The sequence below is a fragment of the Paroedura picta genome, chromosome 9, assembly GCF_049243985.1.
Source record: "Paroedura picta isolate Pp20150507F chromosome 9, Ppicta_v3.0, whole genome shotgun sequence".
Lineage (NCBI taxonomy): Eukaryota > Metazoa > Chordata > Lepidosauria > Squamata > Gekkonidae > Paroedura > Paroedura picta.
Window position 1 is genome coordinate 47,392,477 of NC_135377.1, and position 26,183 is coordinate 47,418,659.

The 26,183-nt window shown below is 41.9% G+C and overlaps 1 protein-coding gene and 1 long non-coding RNA gene across 14 annotated transcripts in view; one reads left to right on the forward strand and one right to left on the reverse strand.

The window, feature by feature from the left end:
• LOC143844898 (uncharacterized) overlaps nucleotides 1-24,233 on the forward strand; it is a 41,319-nt gene extending 17,086 nt beyond the window's left edge. Inside the window, exons 2-4 of one of the 2 annotated variants that reach the window (XR_013234184.1) lie at nucleotides 14,647-14,817; nucleotides 17,700-17,756; nucleotides 19,789-24,233. This is a non-coding gene — a long non-coding RNA (uncharacterized LOC143844898). The remainder of the gene's footprint in view (nucleotides 1-14,646; nucleotides 14,818-17,699; nucleotides 17,757-19,788) is intronic. The other variant, XR_013234185.1, reaches the window with a different exon arrangement.
• DLGAP1 (DLG associated protein 1) overlaps nucleotides 1-26,183 on the reverse strand; it is a 338,129-nt gene that overhangs the window by 47,716 nt on the left and 264,230 nt on the right. For 10 of the 12 annotated variants that reach the window (XM_077352686.1, XM_077352684.1, XM_077352681.1 and 7 more), the window contains one exon: nucleotides 8,634-8,741. The exons of the other annotated variants lie outside the window; for them this stretch is intronic. In XM_077352686.1, coding sequence (XP_077208801.1) covers nucleotides 8,634-8,741 — 108 coding nt within the window. The remainder of the gene's footprint in view (nucleotides 1-8,633; nucleotides 8,742-26,183) is intronic. 12 annotated transcript variants of the gene reach the window in all.

The window sequence follows — 26,183 nt, forward strand, 5'->3', positions numbered from 1 at the left end:
ACATGGTTTCTTCCTTTGTGCTACACTATCTAGCAATCATTAGAAGCACATCTTTTAAGCTGTGCTGATCATTTCACCAGCTGCAGGAAAAAATCAAGATGGGTAGCCATGTTTAGTCTGTTATGCTCAAGTTCGATTGTGGGCACTATGTGTGTGTAGGTGTTCTGACTGAAAGCAAAAGAAAACTTAAAGTGAAAGTATGTTTGGTAAAAATGTTTAAGATACACCTGTCCTATAAGCAAATTAATTTGTTAATTCTATTTATTACTGGAGTCAATCCTATTCCTTTTTCCAAGCAAGAAACAAAAATCCAACGAGCCATGAAACAAATACGTTTCAAATAGTTGCCTAGGGTAACAAATTCCTAACTATCAGTTTGAATGCCATTTGCACAAAAAGAAGTCCTATTGACAATTCATTTACAATCACCACAGGGCACAGAGAAAAAAAACCATTCCAATAAATCAGGGCTCAGAATCGCCTATTGTCTGGACTCTTTGGCTAATGCCAAGTCACTAACTCTCTGTATTGTTTCAGAAAGTAAAGGATTAAGACAAGGGGGGGGGGAGCTGTGGGTCCTGGGATATTTGAAAGTTGAGAGGCTGCAGGCCAACTTTGTTGCTTAAAGAAATGGGAGTGAAAAGTATTTGCAGCTTTTCTGAACAACACACATCCCTGGATACAATAAAGAAATGCCTTTTACTTGGGTCATGTAATGGGGTGTGAAGGGCTCTCTGAGGGCAGATCCCCTTCATGAAGCACTTCAGAAACAAAATGTGCTGATTCTAGTGCAAACTATGCACATGTAGTCTCTGTGCTGACTTTGAATGTTTTTATAGTGCTTCAGGTTACATCTCTCTCCTTGAATAATATCAGGGTTATCTGCAACTTAAAGACTTCATAGTTGAACAATTGCCTTGCTTTTTAACCAGGTACCTGATTAATGAACAGACAAAATATGGATTCTCTCTGGGCAGGTGTTACTTGAGGATAGTGCATTAATACTATTTTAGTTGATTCACTAACTAAACAGCTTTCTTTTCTTTTCATGGTGATGGGGGTAGGGGCAATTTCTGAAATATGTTCCTGATATGTAAGGTATACAGTAATTATCCACAGTAATTATCATCGATCTTAAGTATCCTTTCCAAAGTTACAAATTTACATTTTAAAACTGGAATGGGCCTAGTAACAAGCCTGTTAATTTCTGTTATATTTATCTTGATTTCACATTCAAACCTAGTTATCTGATGCTTTTTGTAGGCAACATGAAATGCTGGATGTGGATTTATTAACTAGGCCATTACAATATCTTTTAGAGAATATGGAAATTTGCTGATTTGACCTACTAGTTAGAGGAACAGTTAACATTCCAACAGCTAAAGTTCTTGTGGTAGGGAGGGGAAATCATTCCATTTTTTCCCTGAATGTCTTACAGAAATCTGTAGTGTTAAAGAATAACAGAAACTGGCTTCTTGTTTTTGGAAGTTGAACTTACTTGACCATTTATAATAAAAGGAATTCCCCCCCCTCTTTTATTCAAGGAACAGGCATTGTTGCATTGGAATGAGCGAACTATAACTGCTGTTATATTTTGTGTAGTGGTACATCTTTTTTTCCAAATGAGATTTTAAAGAAATATTCAGCATAATTTTGAGCCAACTCTGAAATAAAAATCATCAAAAAGGTTCTGTAACAGGAGTTCAGTACTTCACAATTCTGAAATATATCAACATATAAAAGTGAACAGATAGTCCATGTCTAGCCTGGAACTCCATTCCTAGTGTTTGGAGGGTTAGGGGGAATTGACGCAGAACCTCCCGTGTTTATAAAGGCAGTGCTAAAAATAGTTGTAAAAAAGCAAAAGAAGAAACGTCAAATTAAAGACGTGATCTTAGTGCCTTAACACTCCAGATAATTGTCTATTTAGTCTGTTGGCTCACAGGTTGCCATATGTGCAGGCAATGATGACATTTATGCTTGGATGACTTCAAACATGGCCACAACTTTTATTAACACAGATACTGGCCCCAAACCGCACACAGATAGGAAAGCCTGAACCTGCTTGAGTCCAGCAGCTTCCAGCCTTCCTATTCAGGTTGGCCTAACTCGCACAAGCCACCTCTTTACGGAGGCCCCCAATCGTGGGGAGTTCTACCCACAAACTGAACTCCCCCTAAAACGGGCTCCCTAACCGTGCTGGAGTTGCTCCCAAAAGCCATGACAAAAGGAATTTTATTCTTAACAAGCAAAATACCAAACACTAACGAACTATCATAAAAACTTTTAACGCTAACTTATAAGAGGGTGGGTGGGAAGTGACTGAGCTCACTGGTCACTGGAGGAGGAAGAGGCCAGCATGATTCAGCCCATGCCTTAAATAAGGCTCACATGGATGCCAAAAGCCCCAGCCCTGACCTGCTGCGAGGTGCAACGAGGCGTGCCCTGCAGGGCAGCCGCTTTGCCAATAGCGGCATGAGGAGGAGTGAGTCTCCCAACCGATATTACAGAAAAAAACAAAAAAGAAACTCAGACTATCAGATATATATTGAGAAACAAAAACTCAACCACCAAACAGCAGGGCCAGGCAAAACACAAGAGGTTTGTGTTATGCCAGGTTGCCAGGCTCAAAATGTGCGCAAGGGAAGCACAGCCCATTCATAACTGCAGTAATCTTTAACAGTCTTTGCTTTAAGCTTATTTAACCACCGTAGTTGTTACATAGTCCATTAGCCCCCATTGAGACCAATAAAAGTGTACATCCCAAAGATGCATTGGCTCATACTATGACCGTAGATGCAGGAGAGCATCCCCAAAATCTTATATGATTTTGTACTCCGAGAACTTTTGCGCTTAAGAAGTCAGTAGGAAGGGGCATGGCAGCTATTACAAATTAAAAGTAGGTCTCTTGATCAAATCAAGAATGATCTGAAGCAACCCTGGCAGGGAGAAGGGGATAACATAGTACATGTATAAAAACCTTTTTTGAAATTCCGGAGTTCCTCACACTTTTATCGCCATCAGTTATGACCCAGGTCTACAGCATAAATAATCAAAGCAAATGAAATTTTCTTTGCAAAAGCAGGCAGTTCACAGTTGATGCAACAATCGACCCAGGGTATTTACCCCCAAATGGCTATTTACCCCCAAATACTATGTGCTATTTACCCCCAAATACTATTTTAGGCAGATTGCCTATGTACGTATATTTAATTCTCCCCCTGGATCATAGTTGGTTTCAACATCACAGACAGGGTCCTCATTTCATACCAATAGGGTCCCAGACTCAGGTCCATTCCGTACGACTTTAATATAGCACTAGTCTTGCATTTTGTTTTCGCCACTAAAACTGCATTCTGCATGACTTCGTGAGCAATCTGCAACACTCCTGCAACACTAGCGCGAAAATCGCTTCATTGTAGCGATTTCTGGGGAATCAGGAAAAGTGGATTCACCCTCAGAAAATCACTACACTCCTGCCAACAACCTGCAACACTTGTGAAAAAGACCTGTGCATTCTCAATGTAGCACTTGCAACAAAGTCCCTCCCTCCGGCTCTCTCCTCCGAACTTCTGGCGAAGCGATCGACATTTTTTTCCCCTCGGAGCGAGGGGGGGAAAGCAACGAACCAGTGAGGCTTCTCTGGCTACAGTCCCTCCATAGAAGTGCTTTAAAGCTCCCCTAAGTCCCCAAGCACCACACAGCCCCCTGTTTGCCAGTTCCGTTTAATTTCAGCCAAAAATCGCGCCCGTGCGGAGGGGGGATTTTTTTCCACTCGGGGGAGCATGGTAATGATGACTCGCCAGCTCACATCCCAGCTAGATGGGTCTCTACATTAGGAAGAATCAAGGCATATTCGTTGAAACATGTGTGTGTGTGTTTTTTTAACTGTGCTTAAAGGAAAAGGGGCTTTTCAGGAGCCATTGGCTGTTCGTTTGATTGACAGCCAGGGGCGGGAACAAGCACAGAAAAAATCGCTTCCTTTCTAGCGATTCCTGCGAGACCAGAAACCTGTGGGGAACGAATGAAACGCTACTGGATTTCACTACAAATGAAGGTATGCGGAACGCCAAGATTCCACTATTTAAAATAGCATTATTGCTTTGTGAAAGCAATTGGCAACAGTGGTCCTCATGTGGAATGGGCTTCAAAGAAACAATTAGAATGAAACCTGAAGTTCCCTATGGGCTACTAGATTCTGCAATTTTGGTCCAATGCCATCACAGATCCTAATCCTGCACCAAACTGGGACAAGAGCTCCTCAGGAAAATTCAGGTTATGATAAGGGCCCTCTAATCCTCATTTTTTGCAGTTGGTTCAGTCCCAGAACCTTCTTCTAGTACTACAAGCATGTAATTCCAAGAATTAAACTTTATTGGTGTCACTGGACTGAAACTTTGTTCCTGGTTGAATATTTCTAATGCTCCCATTTCTCTCTCATTGGAAGATCTATTGTACCATGCTAGGAATGATTAATAAATAATCCCTTTCTACTCTAGATTTTTCATGTACCACATGTCAGGAATTGATTTGGGTAACAGTATGTGAGAAAATTTTGCTTCCAATTAAGAGCCTTAACTGAATTATTTTCAATAAATCTGATCTGAAAAGCAATTTGGTAGCACCAGTTGGTCCACATCTTTTCTGTATTGCATTAGCTTAAAACCAAAGGAGGAAGCAACAAACAAACAAAAAATTCAACCTATATTTAATCCAAAACCTTTCCACTGTGAGCTAAACTCCATGACCCACAAATTATACCAACTAGTTTAAGGTCAAATTTTATTTGGAAGTATGTCCTTAAGAAATTCATGGGAGTAAATATATACTAGTTTGTGCTGCCAACTCTACATCATTTAATGGGATTAAAATGGTTTACATACCAGTGGCACAAAATTATTTTGATTGCTTCTAACATTTTCTCTACAATGATAGTATTTATCACCTTCCTGCATACTAACGGTATTTTAATTAGTGGTTAACTACAATTTTACAGTGGCTTATACATTTACTAGGGGCCAAGCCCACTGTATTCAGAAATACAATGGGTGCTAGATTAGGGAGGTGGAGTGGAAGAACTCTGCGGATGGCCTCCCCCTTCCCCCAGGGCCTGGAAAGGCTGCAGGAATCTTTTATGGAACTCACTGGTAGGGGCAGCTCTCACGCAGCAAGGATCTGAAAGCTACAAGCCTCAGAGGGAAGTTAAAGGAAGAGGGTGTGGTCAGGGATGGGGGATGGAAGGTGAATGGTGGGCCGCTTGACAGACAGGCAAGCCGATTGGAGGAGGAGGCAGGGGCTGGACAGCCACCATGAATGGATGTTAACTGCTGAGTGACACTTAAGCCATAAGACACGCTCCCTCCTTCAAGGCCTTACCAGAAATATATAGTGGAACAAATCATATGCGAACCACTCTGAGTCTGCTCTGCAGAGAGGAGCGGTATAGAAAACCAATAATAGAATAATAGAATCTTTATCAGATTTGCTGATGACATGAAATTAGAAAAGACAGCTAATACCCTAGAAAAAAGAAAAGTGAGAATGACTTTGATAAGTTGGAAAACTGGGCTGAAACTTACAAACAGAAATTCAACAGACAAATGTAATACTTTATGCAATAAGAATCACATGCACACCTATAAAATGGGAGATCTTTGTCTTCACAGTAGTAAATGTGAGAAGGATCACGTGGTTATAATGAATAGGACACTGAACATGAGCCAGCATGTTATGTGTTTGCAAAAATGGCTACCATATAGTTAGCCAAATTAATTCAAGTTCCACTCTATTTCATGCCAGTCAGATCTTATGTGGAACACTCTGCCCCGTTTTTGGCACATTCCTTTAACAAGGATACAGACTAACTGGAATGGGTTCAGAGAATGAAACTAAAAATAGTCATGGATCTAGAAAACAATTCTTATGAGAAAAGATGGAAGGATCTTTATGGATTTACCCTGGAGTAGGGAAAATATGGTAGCATACTTCATATAAATGAAGGGATGTCACCCAGAAAAATACTGAATTAAGTTTAAATCCAAACAATTTAAAACCCAACAAAGTTTAATTCTGGGTATAAGCTTTCATGGGCATGCACCCTTCACACGAATGCTAAATTTAGAATTAGCTAGGGGTGAGCGCTTCGACGCGGTTCAGCCGCCTCGGCGATCAATGAAGCCTGAGCGTGCAGCTGCTTGCTGGTGTGCCACTGCCCCTCTTCTCTGCACCATGGCACTGGCCACCTCGGGTTTTGGTGACTGCGGAGGCAGCAGAACAGCACCGAACCGCTCGCTCCTAAATTAAACTTCAAGGGGCCACTGGACCCAAACTTTGTTCTGTTGCTTCAGATCAACACAGCTACCTAACTGAACAGAAAAATACAAATACTTTACCTGTTCCACAGAATCAAACTACATCTAGTGGTCTTATGATACAGGAAGACAGGTTTCAGATGAGTATTAGGGGGAGCAATCTTAATAGTAAGAGAAATAACAGAAGCAATTACTGTTGGGATGGTGGGCCTTGAAACAAAGGCTAGATTCACAGAATATCTAGTTCAACCCCCTGTTCAGTGCATGAAATCCTAAATTAGAATATTGTTCTACTAGAATATTGCTAGCCTTTGTTTCAGTGCTCTGAATCTAAGCAAAGTCCACCATCCCAAATGTTTCTGATGCTATAAAATCATACAGCTTAATGTTGAAAATTAAGTTTCCTACTTCTTTCTTTATTAAACTCTACTTGAGCTATTTTTTGCAGTCACATACTTTCCAATAGCTTACAGATGAAATGAGGACTCAATTTGGTATTCCTGTTCTCATCTGAAAGATCCCTGCCCAGCACCTCTAAGCTATCAGCATTGCAGAAGGCCTTACTCTCATGTCCACTGTATTCACTATACTGCAATACCCTCACTGCCAAGAGAAGGACATGTAACAAGGCAGGCTAAGTGCTGCCTGGTTCTAAGTGCTCGTGTCTACAGGAAGCAAGATGTATCCATCCAGCTGCACAGAGATTAAAGTTCAAGGAAATGTTGGGGAAGGAGTTGAATTCAACAGGGAATAACAGTGCTAGAAAATAAACAACATTTAAAAAGAACTTAGATAAACAAAAAGGCATGAGATAAAACAGGGGATTGGGATTATCAAGAACAGAGACCAGAAGGTAGGGACTGTTCTTTGTACTAATTGGATTACATAGAGTTAACTAGGCATGAGCAAAATAAATATGATAAATAAATTAATGTCCAGGGCTGTGGCTTCGCTCTATAGAATCAACTTGGAATGTTGTATGTGTGTGTGTATGTGGGGGGGCGGTTGGTTCAAATCAGCCCCCACCCAGCCCAACAAACAGCTGATTCTGTAGAGAGAAGCCTTTCTGTGGGATTGGCTTGGGCTGTGCAGGGAGACTGGTTTGAACTGCTTCCCTGCCTAACAAACAGCTGATCTCGCACAGAGGTCTCTTCCAGGGATCAGCTTGCGCTGTGCCAGGGCAGCAGTTTGAACCACCTGCCCCTGAGTTCATAGGCTGGTAGCCATTCCAGTCCCTTTCGCTTCTCTTCCTTTAAAGGAGGGGCAAGCAAAGGGAGGGTTTAAATGGCTGGCAGCCATTTAAACTAAACAGCTGATTGGTGGACTGGTCAAGTTGGTAAGATTAAATGGTCTTCTCTAGGTTTATAGGTGAAAAGGTTATAACATAAAGTCTAAATGGTCAAACATATGATCAAACATAAAGAGTCAACCAAAACGGGATCCTAGATTAAGTGACCCGCTTTCTGTTTTATCTTCGTCAATGGTTGCTCTTCCAATATACTGTCACAGTAGTAGTCGTGGTATCACATTGGCAAAATGCTCATAATCGTCTGGGGATTTCATAAAGTGCACTTATGGGCCTCATGATTTCCTTTTTTCTTCTGAGTTCACATTGAGGAATCCACGGTTCTATATAAGATTAAATGGTCAGCAGCCATATTTCAGGGTATAGCTACTGAAGATACCTGAATAAAAGCCCCCAAAAATCAGCTTTTATTCAGGCCAGCTATATTGTTAGCTGAAGCAGATTAGAGAACTTGCACTCAGCTTAGAAATATCAAGTAATGCTGATAAGGATTTTGTTTTGGGTTTTTTTGGGGGGGGGTTCAGGTGAACAAAATGCACATGCCTAGATTTAACGTAACTTATGTCTTCATACTCAATTATTACAAATCATTTTTAGTTGCCAGATACTCACTTTGATGTTTTCAATTTGATTCTATACTTGCCCTGATTACTTTTTGCCTCCTTAGCATTTTTACTGATCTTACACACTGGTATAATTTAGTCATGTATAATTTAGTCATGTCCATCTGTAATATCTCTCAAATTGTGGACCTCCCTCTATGGTCTTAATTTTTATCAAATACATAATTTAGAACTTTGCTAAAGTTTTGGGAAGTGCTTTGAATTTGTCTGTGAGGGCTACTCCCCCCCACAAATGGTCAGTCTCTCACCAGCTGTGGTTTGGTGCTGTGCAGTTAGCTGGTGGCCTGCCCTGCCTGCCTTCTACCCTGCCCTGAAGCCATCTGGGAATAATTTGCTACTATGCCCCAACCATGCACACTGGAAAAATCACCTGGGGATGAAAGGGGGACACACCTTTGTAAGACTTGTGCTCCTGTTTCTGAGGAGCAGTAGATAGATCTTTCTTTTTGTCTTTCCTTTCAATGAGGACATCTTTGACAGAGTACCCAGAAAGTTTGCCACCTAGGAACAGAGTAGAGGAGAGATTACATTTAGATCCACATTTTTGGTGGCTTAGATGCAGGCTGCAGCAGATCACAACATAGCTCTGGCTAAATACAGACTATATAGTCTACAGAGAAGTCAGATGGGTGCTGAGACAGCTGGAAAAGATTCCCACCCTTTCATTCCTCACCTGACTTCTATCCTATAAGTAAAATCACCAAATGCCTTTGCCAAGATCCAGTTTATCTAGCCTGCATTCAACTTGGGTTCTGTTGATTGATGGGGCTGTGTGAAGATGGATCTCACTATTTCACTGGCAGGGCACTGGAGTGGGTCTCTCCAATCATATTGATGGGAGATGATCCTGCCTTGAAAGGGGCTCCCTATCTGGGGGCAGCTCCTTGGGCAAGTCAGAATCCCTAGCACCTGCATGTAAACTGACACCAGTTCCATTTATCACTTTTTTTGGAACAAACTGGTGTCAGATCTTCAGTGTGGGAAGCTGCCAGAAATTGTTGAAAGAACTGGGGGGGGGGGGGGAGGGAAGCAAGACTTAGCTGTTCACTTCCCCACTAATATAATAGAGGGCAAAGGGGAGCAATTTGTCACTGCATCTTCCATATTTCACCACTGTTCTAGTTGGCAAGAACAAGCAACCTCCTTTCCTGTCCAGAGAAGCATTGGAGGGAGGGGAGTTGAAGGTTCAGTGGATGGTGTGGATGGGCCTATATAGGTCAGTGTGGCCAACCTCTTGTCTAACAGGTCATCTCTGCCTAAGTTAACTAAGAAACTGAGGACAGGGTTGTGTGAAAAACAAAAAGCAAAGCAAAATGAAGAAAAGGAAATTTAAAAAACTGAGGTAGGTAGTGAATATAGCTCTAATATAAGAAAGCAGTTTGGACCAGCTTCTCAGCAGAAAAACAAACAAACATTTGGAACTCATCAGAAGAGGTCTCGGGCTGGCTCTACGTTCTACTATTTAATGTGAATGTATCTTTGAACTTTTCCTGCAATAAACGTGTGTTCCCCCACTTCATACACAATCATTTTACAAATTAAATCACATAATGCATAGAACATGATGGTAAAAAGATCAAAAGCAACTACTGAAATTAGAATCTTCTCAATATTCACTGAGGCATGTTAATGTGCTATTCTGTCATGCTGATTATCTCTGGCAGTTTAATTCAGTTTTACATATTCTGTAACTTCATTCCAAGTCCTGTTTTGAAACAATTCTGTTCTCTGTTACTAACCCAAGCCATTAACACCCTCTGAAATGTTGAAATTACTTAATGCTTAGTACTGTTCTAGTTTTAGAAAATAATTTCTCTTGTCACAATTAGTTTTAAAGCATACAGTGAAATATACAGATGTCCTTTTCATGATTTGGGGAAAAGACGGGGGCGTAACTACAATTAAATAAACAAAACAGTTATTCAAACTTGCCGGAATGTAACTTGTTTCTGTTGCACATACATTTTCAGACACTAGATTTAATAAACCAATGGAGCCTTAGATTTCATTAAAAAAATAAGTTGTCAAAAAAACCTTTGCACTTTGAGATGTACACTGTACCAGGAGAAATGAACAGTTTCAGCTTGGCTTTGGAATCCATTCTCATCTCCTGAGAACACTCAGGAAACAGCTGCAAATTCAACACTTTACAGTTTTCTCTCCTCAGTTTTCTTCCTTCCTAGAGCAATGCAATATTATGACACCCACTGTGGAGTCCACTTCCCCTAGAGGAAAGAGAATTAGAAACCCACACAGCATAGGAAGAATTACAAAGCATGAGCAGGCACTATTGGGCTTACAGAATTACCCATAAATACTAGCCAGAAAGCAAAAAACACTAGGATTAATGCAAACAGTAATTTAATTCACCCATTAATATAAACAGAAGCTGTGATTTGAATAGCTCAGGCTAGCTTGATCTCCTCAGACCTCAGAAGCTAAGCAGGGTCTAGTACTTGGATGGGAGACTTCCAAGAAATACCAGGGTCATGACCTGGACTGTGACCATCTCTTGCCTTGAAAACCTGTCAGGATCAACATAAGTCAGCTGTGACCAACGGCACTTTACACCACACTACCATGCAGAATCAACTTTCTCTGGATTTCACCCCACTTTTAAAAAGTGAATGATAACACATATTGTGATGAAGAGCTTAAATAGAACACAAACTGTTTTTATTTTTCCGTCAGGGAGTCTTGATCAAAACTCCATGGGTTCCCAGGGGAAGTGTGCATAAGAAACACTTTGTGAAAAATACATGCACATTTTATTAGAACAAATTTTAGAGTACCCATTAACCAATAAGCAACACAAATGTCTAAAATAAGAAATACTCGTTCAATTACCTAGCACATTCAGAAATTGTATTAGATAGCACATTTTATGGTCAGGCAATGGCAGGCCTCAGCTCAAGTTCTCTGTATGATGCTATCTCTGCAAATCCACAGAACACAGGCAATTCATCAGAATCCAAGGGAGCCTCTCTTGCTTCAAACTCTTAGGGCAATTATAGTTTTTGGCTCACCTGGATCAGGCAATGATGATGATGATAAACCAATCAGGGCACACTCAGGATAGAACACTCTGGAAAATTTCCTCACTATCCCTGATCCCCCCCCCCATCAGGTGGCTCACAAGTTTTCATGAAGAGCCAATTAGCCCCTTCCATACTTTAGCCTTGAAGATAAGTGGTCTGCAGACAGAGAGGCACAATTAGTAACACCTGCAACATGGAACATATTAGTTACTGCACACAGTAAGGGGGGGGATATCAGGTATGTTTTGACTCACAAATGTTCTCAGAGTAATCAGAACATTTCACAAACATTCCCCAAGTAACCCTTACTAGGATTTGATGAACTCACCTGAATCTATCTTCATAAAAGGCACCACATTAAGCCACATGGGATGGAAGTACACAAGCCTTACAAAGGGACTGACCTAGCTGAATGCAGCACTAAAGACCTGGATAACAAACTCAGAGAACTTTAAGGCACTGGTTAATCCAACTAATCACCCTTCCTTTTCCTCAGCTTAAATAGGCTATGGAAAAAGCAGACTCATCTGCTCTGAAGGCATCTTTCAGAACCCGCTGGCTAAGTCCTAACAGGATCAGTATCCTGCAGGGAACTAGGTCTGGCTCACTGGATACAGCATGGCCTGATAGCCTAGTATTGCACCTTCTCTCAGCTACATCTGTGTGATCCTCCTGCCACAGCTACTCCGGATGGTTGGTCAGGTGGAACATCCCGGAGGACTGGTGGCCCAGGCTCTATTGTAGTGTGGTTGATGTGTAGCTGTCACAGGATCTGGGAAGGCAGCCAGAATTCTGGTGGTACAGCCTCATTAGCAGGCTCCTCAAGATCAGCCTTTGGAGCTGATGGGTCTGGGCACATGGGGGAAGCTGCTACACAGCAGGGGTCTCCTTCTCTACTTTCCCCCCAGTGGGCTGCTCATCTGAAGGTTCCAAGTCTGATTTCAGGGATCATAACAGGCAGGAAGATGGCACCACTCCCTCCCCCCAAAAAAGCACAGAGTCCATAAGGCAAAGCAAGGCATGGAGGCAGTGCATTGTCCATACTCTTCACTGTGTGCTTGGTGGCAGTGAAGCAAGGTGCAGAGGTGGCATCCACCTTCCTTGTCACTGTGAGGTAATTTACTGAGTGAAGGGGTAAGAGGGTCAGGACCGCTACTCCATGTTGGTATAGGTGACAGTCTGCAGAGAGAGGAGAACTTGGGTGCTCCTTTTGGTCTTGGTCTGAGGGATTTCTTGGGAATGTGACACAATAATGACATGTTAGTATGCCATGTCTGTCTTGGAACTGGATTGCTTGATGCTAGATCTGTTGAGCTTGCAGCTACACTGATCCTGGGTTCTGCTTGGCTGCTGAGGGTAGTTATTAGGCTTTGCCTATGGCCCTTGGTTCAGCTGGGATTCTCTGGCTTTACATTTGTTCTGTTGAACTTGTTGGTTCTATTTGGATCAGGAGGTTTTTGGCCAGTGGTTACTTACTCTTGAATGTTTGGGTATTGACTTTGCTTGGGAAAAGCAGTGAACAATGAAGACAGGCTGGAAGGCTGTAGCACCTTGCTTGGAGGCCTGTAGAACTGGATTATGTGCTCCAAATCTCTGGGCAGGTCTCTAGTGGACATGTACTACTAGATCCCCTGCAAGTCAGATGAAATTTGGTTGAAAAATACCCACCTCAGCTCCCCCATCCCCCCAAAGGAATAACAGAGTCTGAATAATTCTGAAATCCTGTAGGGATGAACCCAAATGCCCAAAATGTTATTGAGGGGACCAGAATACCCCCCCAAATACCAGTATTTATGCCACTTTCAAAATCCAAATCTGAAAAATACCATTCTTTTTCAGATGCAATTTCTAGAAATGGCAACTTCCTGATTTGAAATGTATTCTTTCACTCTGTTGTAGCTCATATTGAGTGGAAGAATACATTAGGCCAGTAATAAGAAATTAGCAACAGAACTGAAATGGAACATGATGATGATGATGATGATGCTAGCTTGGATTCTGCTCCATAGGCCAGTAATTGATCATTCTTCATGGTTCCTTCTTGCAGAAACATTAATTTTAAATGTTATTACTATGACTTCCACAAGGTTTAATTCTGTCTCCATTATTCTTCTTTATCCATGGACGTTCCCACATGGCAGTGCTTTCCTATGGAAGCTCCAGTATTGCTGCAGTTGTCAATGAGGCACCTTCCAGATGGCAGCTCTTTCTGTACTTTCCGTGCCTCAGCCTGCATGGGAGGCCACACCCCTGAATTAGGTTGTTTGTGGGGAGAGGAAAGGAAAGGTGTTTGTAAGTCACTTTGAAGCTCCTTTGGGTAGAGAGAAGTGGGGTATAAAAACCAACTCTTTGTCATCTTCTTCTAAACTAGTAATGGACATACTGTTAAATCAATATGACAACTCCTGATTCAACACAAACCTCAGGGCAGCTGCCTGGTGCCATGTGGGGCTCAGGGAATGGCTGCCATGGGTTTGGGGACCAATGCAGAAAAGTCAAGGAAAAACCTGGGTGGTCTGCAGAAGCATCCTGTAGGAAACCAGGAAAGGCATTATTTTCCAACAGTATTAGGAAGTGAATCATCTGTGTAAAAATGGCCTGTCAAATCACCGAGAAAGATCAGTCAGAACTCTGAGGTCAAGGGAGTTCATGTCAGAAGAGGTGTGTGAAATGGCAGCTTGGTGATTTCCAACCTGTTCATTTATCAACATCACTGTAGAGTGCTCTGTTTTATTTTTAAAAGCACATTCTTTTATTAGAATGTTTTAATGGGGTTTTTATTTTATTGACTTGTTTAATTAACTTGTTATTTGGCTGTTTGTTTGCTTGATTATTTCATTATTTTAGTTATGAGCCTCATGGATATCCTCTTACAGGGTGTGTAGGGCTACACTTCCCTGGTTCTGATTCTTGGCCTTCTATGATCTGGCTGCCCGTGTGCTGTCTTGAACTCCCAGAGAGGTGGGCTATAAACTCTGAAATGAACGAAGGGAGGATCTGACTGCATATAATCCAATGAAAACATCCTTGCGAGACATGCCTGCCTATAAAAAAAATGCAGTGCAAATCTTTAGAAATGAACGTGGGACGGCATTAACTGCACCCTTTGAAGAGCAGAAAGGCAAGCACCGACAGAAGCACGCTGCAGACACAGTTTAATAGCTTCTGTGGGAAGGGAAGGGAACCAGCTGGCTGCTGCCAGGAGGGAAGGAACAGGGAATGGGGATGCTGACAAGCTACTGGGCAGCTGCTCTTCCAATTGCGCCGGACGCCAAGCCAAGAGCCTTTGATCTACTGACCAAGCCTGGGCTTGCTGCCAAGAGTCATATCCTTTCCTCCCGTAGTTCAAATCTGTTTCCCCTCACTAGAGCTTCTCCTGCTAGAGGATCACAGGACAGACATTGAATGAAACTTTCCCAATCCCTGAAGAAAACGGCATCCTGCAGCCTTTTCTGCACCCAAATGTTTCCTCAAATGAAAACCTTCTGCTACACACTGCTCCGGTTTCTCATCTTGAAAGCAAGGAGGTCTGTGACAGCGTAAGTGGTTATTCCGCCCGTGACTTCATCCGGCTATGTGAGATGTACAGCAGCCATGCCGTGGCTGGATAAACTGCTTGGGCTGGAAGCAGCAGATATATGCTAGCTAAAAGAGACTGATCTTGTGGATAATCTCAGGGGGAGGGGGGTTATAGCAGGATTTAATAGCATGTGACTTCCAATTCCAGACATAAATGCACATTATAAAGAGATTATCACAATCTTATAAGTAATGGTGTGTTTCGAGAGAACAATGCAAGCCATTTGAATAAACACATCCAAGGTGTGAATCACAGACCGCCTACATTGAAATTGGAGGCTATGCTCATCTCAGTATGGATAAAGTAGCACAAGCAAATAGCCACAGCCAAATTCCTGGGGCTCTTTGGAGCAGTGTTTCCTGAAGGGCACTGCCCAGGAAAGGAATGGGTGAAGGGGGCATGTATGCTACAGTGGGGTGAGCTTTGCATATAGTGCTATTTAAAATATAAGCTGGACCCAGCAAAAATGACAGTTGACCTTAAATTGCTCATTAACCTTTGGGAAGGAGGAAGAAGAAGAAGCGTTGGTTCTTGTATGCTGCTTTTCTCTACCTGAAGGAGTCTCAAAGCGGCTTACAATCACCTCCCCTTTCCCCTCCCCACAACAGACCCCCTGTGAGGTAGGTGAGGCTGAGAGAGCCCTGATACCACTGCTCAGTCAGAACAGCTTTATCAGTGCTGTGGCGAGCCTGAGGTCACCCAGCTGGCTACATGTGGGGGAGCGTAGAATCAAACAGGGCTCATCGGATTAGAAGTACGCGCTCCCAACCACTACACCAGGGGCAGTCAAACTGCGGCCCTCCAGATGTCCATGGACTGCAATTCCCATGAGCCCCTGCCAGCATTCGCTGGCAGGGGCTCATGGGAATTATAGTCCATGGACATCTGGAGGGCCGCAGTTTGACTACCCCTGCATTATACCAAGGGTGCAAAGGTCCCATGTTCACCAGAATGTCTGCGTTAGTCTTCCCATCTCCTCCTGGGAACTGCTTTTATTGGTAGACCTAGAGAATTCTCACCAAGCCTCATCTTCCAGGATCCTTTGGGGAATATAAATTTTAAATGAACTTGCAGTAAGTTATAAATCTGCCTAAGAATCAAACCAATGAGCTTTTTAAAAACTATCTGAAGCACAGGTAAAAAACAGTCAATGTCAATGCATTCCAGAAAAATGGCCATATTAGAGTACAGCTGCAAGAAATCAAGAAACACCTGGATCTACTTTAGCATTGTCATTTTCTTCCAGAGGGTATAAAAAAATAAATTTCTGCTTCATACAGGTGACAGTCCCAAGTTCCAACCTTTGCAAATAAACTCTATTGCAGTCCACGAAGTTTCTTTTGAGGTAAAGTGATGACACCTTATACCAAGTTTAAGGGCATGACAAAGGTGTTTGGAGATTAAGGTGGCTTTATCATGACATACACTTTCTTATACAATAGCCCATGTCATGAACTGAACTGAAAAGGTTGCAGGGAAATGAACTATACATGTGGGTATTATCTGGGGAAGAACCATGTTTATAGAACAAGAACTGTAACTACATAAATGCAAACCGCATTTAAAATTATACAAAAAAGAAAAAGAGAGTAGAACTAGGCAGACCTGTGTATCATGCTTAGTTACTTGGAAGTGAATAAGCAAGCCTTACTCTGGTGCCAAGCATGTTACACTGCCTGGGATGCTGCATTAGTGGAGTTGGGAGTAACAGCTTGGCTTTCCGCCATGTTGTTTAACTGCACTGCTCTTTTCTGATAATAAAGCTATCTGAAGCTATTCATAAGTTTTTTTTTGCCTTCCTCTTCTAAGCTTCATGGCCAAGAAGACAGTTTAAGAAAGAAAACTTGTGCAGAGTTCACAAAGGCCCAGTTTAGAGAGAGACCCTCCTGACTGATTCAACTGCCCTTCCAACTGCCCATACTGTGTGTATGTTTTGAGTCTCCAGGAGGACTCCCTGCCTTTCTGCCTCCCTGAATTCAGTACTCCACAGAGATATATAGAATAATAAAACCATGATAAGGACTGAACAGAAAATCTGTTATTGTGGCTGTTCACCCCTCCCCTTCCACATCTTTTCCCTCAAGGATCCATCTCTCTTCTTTTTCTATGTGCTCAGAATTGTGGCATGCACAAGTCTGAATGAGAGCAGGGAAAATGTCTGATTTTGTACACTGTGCCTACTTTGAGGGCCTTTCCGCACTCCATTAATGAAGCATCATATTCACCTTATGACAATGCTATATTTTTGGTCTTTTGCACAACGTCACCAACCTCCTGTGTCCAGCCAGCAAACCCAAAGCAACATCCACCATTTTAAAGCGCTAGTCAGGGAATCGCATCAAGTGGATTCCTCAACCTATGTAGTGCGAGCTACAGGAGAGCAACCAGCAGGCCACCAGCCAAAGAAATGTATGGAGGCAAAGAAGCACTATCTCCACCTCTAATGTTCCATCCTCACACCCACTCTCTTTCCCCCCCAGTGAACAGCCTAGAGCAACGAATAGGCAAACAAGTGTGCAGGCAAAGACAAAAATAAATTCCCCCCAAAGTTATCACACAAAGCATGCCTCTCTAAAGTCTCCCCCCCCCCACACACACACAATCAGGAACAAGATTATTTTTCTTAAGTTTCAAGACACGTGATTCCATAATGGGAGGCACTCAAAAAGCACTAATCATAGATGCATAGGCATTTTAATGGAGCAGGTTTGAATTAAAAAAAATTGTGGGCATTGTGGACCCTTTAAAATGTTGAGAAAGGGGATTGGCTGCCTTGCTTGATTGACAGGCAGAAGAGAGTCATGTGTAAAGTGTGTTGCTTTCTTCCACCATTTCAAGCAGGCATGTGGAGTGTAAGGGGTGTGAAAAGGCAGCAGATGGAAGCGAGACAGCAAGAAGGTGAGGAATGGCCGGAGGTGCAATAATGTTTAGTGCTACACCATTTTTGCTGGTGTAACGCTATTTTTTAGATGTGCAGAACTTTCCTTAAATTTGTTGTTTCCTTCTTTCATGGTCAGAGCTACCCATTCAACTCAATAAGGTTTCTTGATCAATAAGGTGTCCTGGGAGCAAGGGGGTAGCATTGTGACCTTAAGTTTGTTTCAGCTCCCCCCCCCCCGGTACAATCCCAAGGCAGTGGAAGATCATCTGAATGGGTCCCATGTAAACTTGGGGGGTATCATATTTTAATTGTAAGGAAGTCATAATTCAAAAATCCTCTTAGTTTTCCATTTGTTACCAGATACATTTTGGGATCGCCCTATGGAGCACAGTAGTACCAGACCATATTCAAAATGCATTTCATTTGGAGTACTTATACACTCCTCCATGGTAACTCAAAGCATTTTACAACATCACTTTATCCTCATAGTGACAGCTAAGTGAGGCAGGTTAGGCTGAAAGGCTTTCCGTGGCAAAGTGGGCATCTGGGCCTTCTAGATCCTGGCCTAACATGCTAACTACTCTGTCATGCTTGCTCTATGTAGGAAGTACACACCAGCCTGTTCCAAGAGACCCAAATGTATGTAGTGAAACCTTTCTTGCTTATGACAGATTACCCAAATATCCACGTGCCTGGGACTGTCTCCCTTCTTCAGTTTGAGGCAGTATGGGAAAAATACACCCAGAAAAAAAATTGCTGTCACAACATGACATGCATGAGTAAGAGTACCACAACTGATTTATCACTACTGATAAGAATAAGAATGAGAATGACACATTCCCTTAAAGGAGTTAATGCCAGAGCATTATAATTGTATTGATAACAAGTTATGAGTAAAAGCTACTCTCCTCTCACCGGCAGTGTTAATCAAGATCTTTCATCCCTGAAAGCTTTCCCTACATCACTGTCGTTATGACTTCACTTAGTAAGCATTGTGACACATTATCACTGTTAATATCTCTGGAGGTTCACCAGGGTTATTAACTACTGGCAGGAACTGCTTCCATGTAGGGAGACAACCCCTTAACTAAAATGGAACATACTCATAGCCCGTTCCAGTGAAACCCGTGGAACTGCTTCAGTTCCCTTTGACTCTATAAATCCCTGCCAGATTCAAGAAAGGAGTTGCTAATGTACTGTTGACTGATATCAAACAGAGGTTTCAGGGCTTTTGCCCACTGAATCTCGGACCAGGCCAAATAATATTGACCATCTTCACATAAGCACTCAAGAAAAGTTTTCATGAGTCTCTGGTGCTGCCAAAGCTGCTTCATCACAGATTTAAGGCAGATCCACAGACTTCATGTGCCCACAACCCTTTACGTTGCACGTGTTTCCCTGTTTATAGCCAAATAACCTTCCCACGTGGGTTATTTGCCCCAGGTTTGCTAATGCAGGGGACTTTCCCCCCTTTCCACTCTCATGGTGTATTTGGGCATCTCCTTCTGTGACTCTTTCCCAAACCTGTGAGGTTTTAGGAAGGTTGGCAGCAAAGCCTGGAGGGCTGCCACGTGGGAGGGAAAATTTGAATATCATTCTAGTATTATAACAGCATGCATCAGATCCTCTGAACCTGCAGCTTTCAAACTTTTTACAAAAGTAAGTATCTAGCTGTTTTCACTGGGGAGTTATGTCTTTCCCCCGCAAAATAGGTTAGAGATTTTCTTTTTTAAAACATGAAAACTGGGAATTCATAGAACCTGACAGACCTCTTGTCACAAGATGTACCTAATGTTATAATGAAGCAATGATATGTAATTTCCCATTTAAAAGCCCCCAAAGCCTCGGTGGTTCTGGGAGAGGGGATGGCTGGGGGACTGCAGGGGGGCAGGGAAAATGCAGGGGAGCCTGCCATTGGAAGCCCTATGGTTGCTGCCTTGTATCAGCAACTACAGCAGCAGGAAGAAGGAGCTGATTTTTACCCAACTTTTCACTACCCAAAGGAGTCTCAAAGGGACTTAAAATCACCTTCTCTTTCTCTCCCAACAGACACCCTGCGAGATAGATGGGCCTGAGAGAATTCTGAGAGAACCGTGATTGACCCAAGGTCAGCCAGCTGGCTGCAAGTGGAGGAGAAGTGCAGAATCAAGCACAGTTCTCCCAATTAGAGGCTCCCATTCTCAAGCACAGCCTGGACATGTACAGTTTCCATAGTGGTTCCTGCCTTATGGAATGGACTGCCTGAGCAGGTTAGGAAAGCTCCCACTCCACAAATGTAGTGGAGACCGTTTCTATAAAAGGAATAGGGATAACTGATTCTATAAAAGGAATAGGGATAACTGATTGCGGAAGTTTTTTTGATAGACAGAATGAGACTGTGGACTCTATGACCTATATATTATCTATTGCTATACTGCTCTCTTGATATATTTCTACTTATACCCTACCATCTCTTGCAATGTTTAACATGTCCCTGTATGACTTAGGCCTTGTTTCAGATTTCTGCAATCCTAGTCCTATTACCCTGTTTATTAGCCTGTTGATTATACTGACATGTAACATGTAATTTGCCTTGAAACTCAGCAAAAAAGGCATACTAGGAATAACAGAAATCATTGAGGTATAGTGTGAGTCAGTGTGTAGATGGAGGTTTTCATTCAAGGCATAATGAATATAGATGTTTGAGGTACTGGGATTTGCTATGTCTTCTCTCCCAGGAGGACACAAAGTTTGTTAGCCTCTGTTCTTCTACAAGGGAAACCGAGGACACACATCGAAACAAAAATCCAGTCCTCAAATCAGAGTTTAAAAATTCTTCACAAGAACAAGACTGCCCTCTAGTGCTTAATGGTTGTACTATTTCATTGTGTTCAGCACCAGAAAAAGACTTGTTTGAGACAGAAATAGGTGAAAGTAATTTCTTTAAAACACAGAACTATTTTGCAGAGGCTAGGGCCAACTGCCACACCAAAGGCCTCCTACGGCTAAACTGAAATCAAATGTACAGTGCAGTTTGGAACTCAGTCCTTCACACCATTCTCTTCGTTGAAGGAATTTGATGAAATCAAAAGGGAACTAGAGACATAAATATTCCCCCACACACCGCACACACACAAAATAAATTCACTGAGATCCTGGAATTGAAAAAAAAAAAAGAAATGCTGTCTATGCAAAGTCAACTTGTCTAGTAAAATTACCACAAATACCTAGAGATTACCACAGTATCAGAAATATTTATATATAAGCAAAGAATTAATGATCATGAAGTCAGGGAGGGTGAAGCCTTTTTCAAGTGTCCAAAATGTGTGTGTTCTCTTTCACTCACCCACAGCTGCTGTCCCAGGTGGCTCCGTTTTGTGTCTCTCACTCACAGAGACCGACTGAACAGCATTTCCAATGTGACTTCTTGCCGTAGAGGGTTTCTTTACAGTGAGCAATGACCTTAGGATCTGTTTTCAGTATGCAGGTTCAACTTGAAAGGCAAGATGGCCAGGTGACAGGGGGCCTGGGCAGGCATACCACACATTTCTGTCAAGTCTGAGTATCTACAGACAACCCCCACATATCTGGGATTGAAGGATCAGAATGTTTTATGTCCAAACGGATTTGATCCCTGGACTCTTTTTTCATTTCTTTTTTTAGGGATTAGGAAGAAGAGCTGATGTTTTTATAGCTTGCTTTTCACTATCCAAAGAAATCTCAAAGTGGCCTATCAACATCTTTTCCCACAGACACCCACAACAAACACCCTTTGAAGTATGTGGGGCTGAGAGAGCTCTAAAAGAACGGCTATGCAAGAACACCTTGTTGTATATTGGCCTTCAGTTGAGGCCAATGAAGCAATTCCACCAATCAGAGCTCAGAGACCCCTCCTACCACTAACTACATCTCGCAGACAGGTGTGCCAAGCCGCAGCTCTGAAATAACATTAGATAGCGAACTGTGAAGTCAGAATGTTATAGCTAAATGCTGAATGTTGAACACTGTTCTGTGCTCTAATATCAAAGGTATCCTATGTTCTCAATTATTGTATGTTCCTAATGATGATGTTCCCTGTATTGCACCATGCATTTCAATATAAACTGCCCTGGGCCACAGGGCAGGACAGTATATAAATGTAATAAAATAAAAAGCTGTGACTGGCCCAAGGTCACCCAGCTGGCTGTATGGGAAGGAATGGGGAAGGAAAGCTAGTTCTCCAGATTAGAGTCCATCATTCTTAAGCACTATACCATGCTGGCTCTTCAGTAACCTCCTAATCACTAAATACACATGAGGCAATGTGTAGCTCTTGCTTGGTAAATTTATTTGGAGTGTACAGCCTGGCTGTGTTGCTTACAATTTCAAAACACTTTAAGCAACAGCAGGAATGTCAAGACTATAATCTGGATCTCTTTATTCTAGTGTCAAACCCATTATAGCTGGAGAAGATGTTCTTTAATTTTAGCTGCAATATTTTTCTTTCTTTCTTTTTCTTACTAGAAAAGGTCTTCTCATTAGCGTAAAAATTGTCATAACATTTTTCACAGTTAGGAAATGTTTTATTGTAAACTTGTTTCCTTCTGGATAATAAACATTTTAAGAAAATGTATTGTTCTGAAAAAAGTAACTTATTTATGAATGCTTATAAGAAACAGAAATATCAGCACTGATTTTGCTGATTTCTCTCTACTATTCTGATTCAGAATAAATGATGTCTGTATGCTACAATGTTTTGCATAGTGACATAGATATAATTTCTCCATTTTCTTTTAAAAATATTTTTTTTGATGTGAATACATCATATGCGGCAGCCAAAGGAAAACACTTTTAAAGAAATGCTGTGAAAAAATGCAATGGGAAACCTTTACGGAAATAATTGTCAACAGGCAAAATTGAAAGGATATGGAGGCACAAGCTGTAAACATCCAGGAGGCCAGGCACAAGAGGTGTGCTTTACTAAAGAGCCATACTCTGTTGTTTTTTCAGACAATTTCAAAACTTTAAAAGAAAATTTTCATTTGTCAAGATCTTTAATTTGTTTACCACAAACTGAAAATGTTCTGAAAACTTAATGCAATAAGATTTTGTTTTAAAATATAGAATGTTGATTTTTTTCACATACAATTTACGCTACAGTCTGATTATGGCAACTTGTTCTTTTATAAGTTTTTGTTCTAGTGAGGAGGGCACCACTCACAGCCTCGGATCCTTGTGAATCCTCAGGGATTCACCTATGGTTTCAGACCTCCCCTCTCACCTTGCCTTCCGCATGCGTAAAGGGGCTGGAGAGCTCACATGACAATATCCCATTTTTAGCATGTTAGGCACGAATTGGACGAATTATCCAACCCAACAAACCTCATCCTAAAAAGTATGGGAGATGCTGAATGAGGGATGGTTGGTTAGTTTCATTGGTCAGAACAGTGCCCATTTAGTCAAAGGGGTCTACTTCTTTACTTCCTCAATGGCCTCTTTGGTTTTCATAACATTTAATTCTAATTAACAGTAGTGGTGAGCAGTGCCCATGTAGCCTGCAGTTCCATACCTCTAAAGACGCTGCTGCATGTCTGTGCATTTTTAAAGTTAATGGTGCTTTAAATCTGTTACAGAATCTTTAGCATAGGTCACCACTCTGGGGAACCACAGCTAAAGCACCTTTTAAATAAGGTAAACCCCCCCCCCCAGCCTGTTCCTAGTGTAATGTCATCACCAGCTTCTGCACATTACAAGGGGGAGGGGGTGCAGAAGCTTCTGATTCAATTCTGGGGGTAAGACCAATTCATTCTAAAGTTTTCCTTTAAATATTATACATTTGAATAGGTGGGTATGAAATTAGTATTTTTGGGGAATGACATGGCCTCCTAATAGCAGATTATAAGACAAAGGCTAAATAAGAGATCTCATACATTACTATGCAAGTAAGTGTGATTAGATCAGTCATATCCTTCTGCATACAGTTAGTGGCTAATTCTGTATCTGATGTGAAATACACCTGAGGCTTAAACAGAACCTTTGCAATGTGTTTTCTCAGCTACCTCGACAGTTTATTCATCTGTTTTGTTATTAAATGGTTTATGATTAATCCAATCGGGCAAATCACCAAATATTTCTATATCAAGTTAATGCTGAAGTCACAGCCCTTCCAGTTTGAGGAGATCAGCATGAGAAATTTCCCATTTACTCTGTGCTATGTATGTGGATAAATGTTCATACAATAGAGTTCATTTGTCTGAGCTTGTGCTCAGACCTGGCTGTTTGGTCCTCAACTGCGATTTGCTAGAATGTTTCAAGCATTCAATAAACAGAGTATGTTCGTAGCCAATCATAAGGGTGCATTAACAGCCATTCATGTGTGTAAGGGTGTGTGGCCTGAAGCAGTTTGGTATGTATATAAAGCCTGTGTACTCTCCCTGTTGCTGCTCAGTCCCACCCCCCCTCCTTCGCTTGTTAATAAAAGTTCTCTTCATGTCAGAGCTGAGGTGTCTGTGTCCTGACTGAACCCACAGATCTAATACTTTGGGAAAACATTTGCACCTGTTCGGTTCTTTTCAGAGATGGGATGTTTAAGCAATTGTTCTTACTTCCCAAAGCTGACCGTCTTGAGTCAGAGTAATATACTGGCTATATCTCCTTAACACTGGTGAAGGAGGAAGAAAGTTTTTTTGTTCTCTTCTACCTACAAGGCAATTGTCATTTCAGATGTGTGCATTCAATGGGTTCTAGTTGCCGGCTGCCCTAAATGCTATATTAAATCCTAGGAACTAAAGACTACTATTATAAAGATGAAACATTGAGGCTACCACAAAAAGGATGAAAACAGTAAATAAAGAAGCCACCATAAGAAGAAAGTGAAATTCTGAGTGGGAAATGTTTTTATATGAAACCAAGAGCTAAGTAAGAGTCCTAATAAATATTTTTACATTAAATGTTAGCCATGTATCAGTGAATCCCAAGCATAGGAGACATCTGCCAGTCAACCCTGCTCTGGTAGGTATCCTCACAGAACAATTCGAGGCTGGAGACAGGCCTCTGACAGAGAGGACGAGCTCTTAAGCACAGCAGACTGCCCTTTACAAACACAGATTCGTGTCCTAACTGCTTGTAGGTTCAATCAGAAATGTTGCTGTGAATCATAAAAATAATCACAGACAACAGTCCTTTATAGTCATCACAATTTTGGTGTTCCCACTTGGTGTATTGAGACAGTCCTCTACATATGACCCTCTCAATATATTAATTCTAGAGGTATGTGATAAAAAAAAACCCATACTGGTATTTTTTGGGTTCGGTTATATTTTAGAGAGGAGCAAACCAATGATGTCATTAGAAGGCTAAAGCTAAAGCTCACTTACTTTGGACACACCATGTGATCAAACTCACTAGAAAAATCATTAATGCTCAGCATGGTCAGTGGCAAAAGGAAACGTGGTCGCCAATGGATCTGCTGGCGCGACACAATCAGAGCTGATACAGGGATGACCATGAACCAACTAAAAGAAGCAGTCAGAGAAAGACTTTCCTATAGAATTGCCGAGGGTTGGACATGACTGAATGGATAACATCATCATCATACTGAATCTGAAAAATAATGAAATTTCCCAATACTGAGGAAGAGGCACCAATTTTGCAGCACAGCTCCTAGTGCCTCTTCTCAACTCCCCCCCCCCTCAAAGTTTTAAAAAGACTGGGCCAGGGATCCAATTCTATGGGCCTCCAAAGTAGGTGGCTCCATCCTCCATTGCTTTTACAAGCCACAAGTGAATTCTGAAGGCATTTATTTTAAAGGACCTGCTTGGATATACTGAATGCACACCCCTAATTAATTTGTGTGAATAGGGCAAAGTGCATATTTTCCAGCTTTGGGATACACTAAAAATAATCTGGTTGCAATTGTGTTTGCTGAAGGGGAGGGGGGAGGGTTTGGCTCCATGGCAGAGCATTGGTTTGGCATGCAGGACATCTCAGATGCAGTCCTGGTAGTAGGCCAGCTGAAAGGATCATGTGGTAGGTGATGCAAAAGACCTTTGGCTGAGACCTTGGAAAGACATGGCCAGTCTCTCAGACAATACAGTTCTAGATGGACTGGCATATGAGATGGGAACTCCAAGATCATAATGACTAAAAAGAATTGAAGGTATTTTGACCCATTAAGCTATCTTTGGTAAAACTGCAATGAGGCAGAATCCATCCCACTGTGTCTTCTGCATGTGCTTCACAAGATCTTTCATTTGATATGTAAAGAATAGCTTTGGGAACATTAATCATCTGATGGAACTGGAAGAGGACAGAAGCACAGAAAGTGAAGCCACTTGCTCACACTCAAAGATTTAGCCTGGTGCCAGCTTGGTGTGGTAGTTAAGACCAGCAACCTCTGATATGCTGAGCTGGGTTTGATTCCTCACTCTTCAACATACAGCCAGCTTGGGTGATCTTGGGCTAGTCACAGTCCTGCTTGAGCTGAT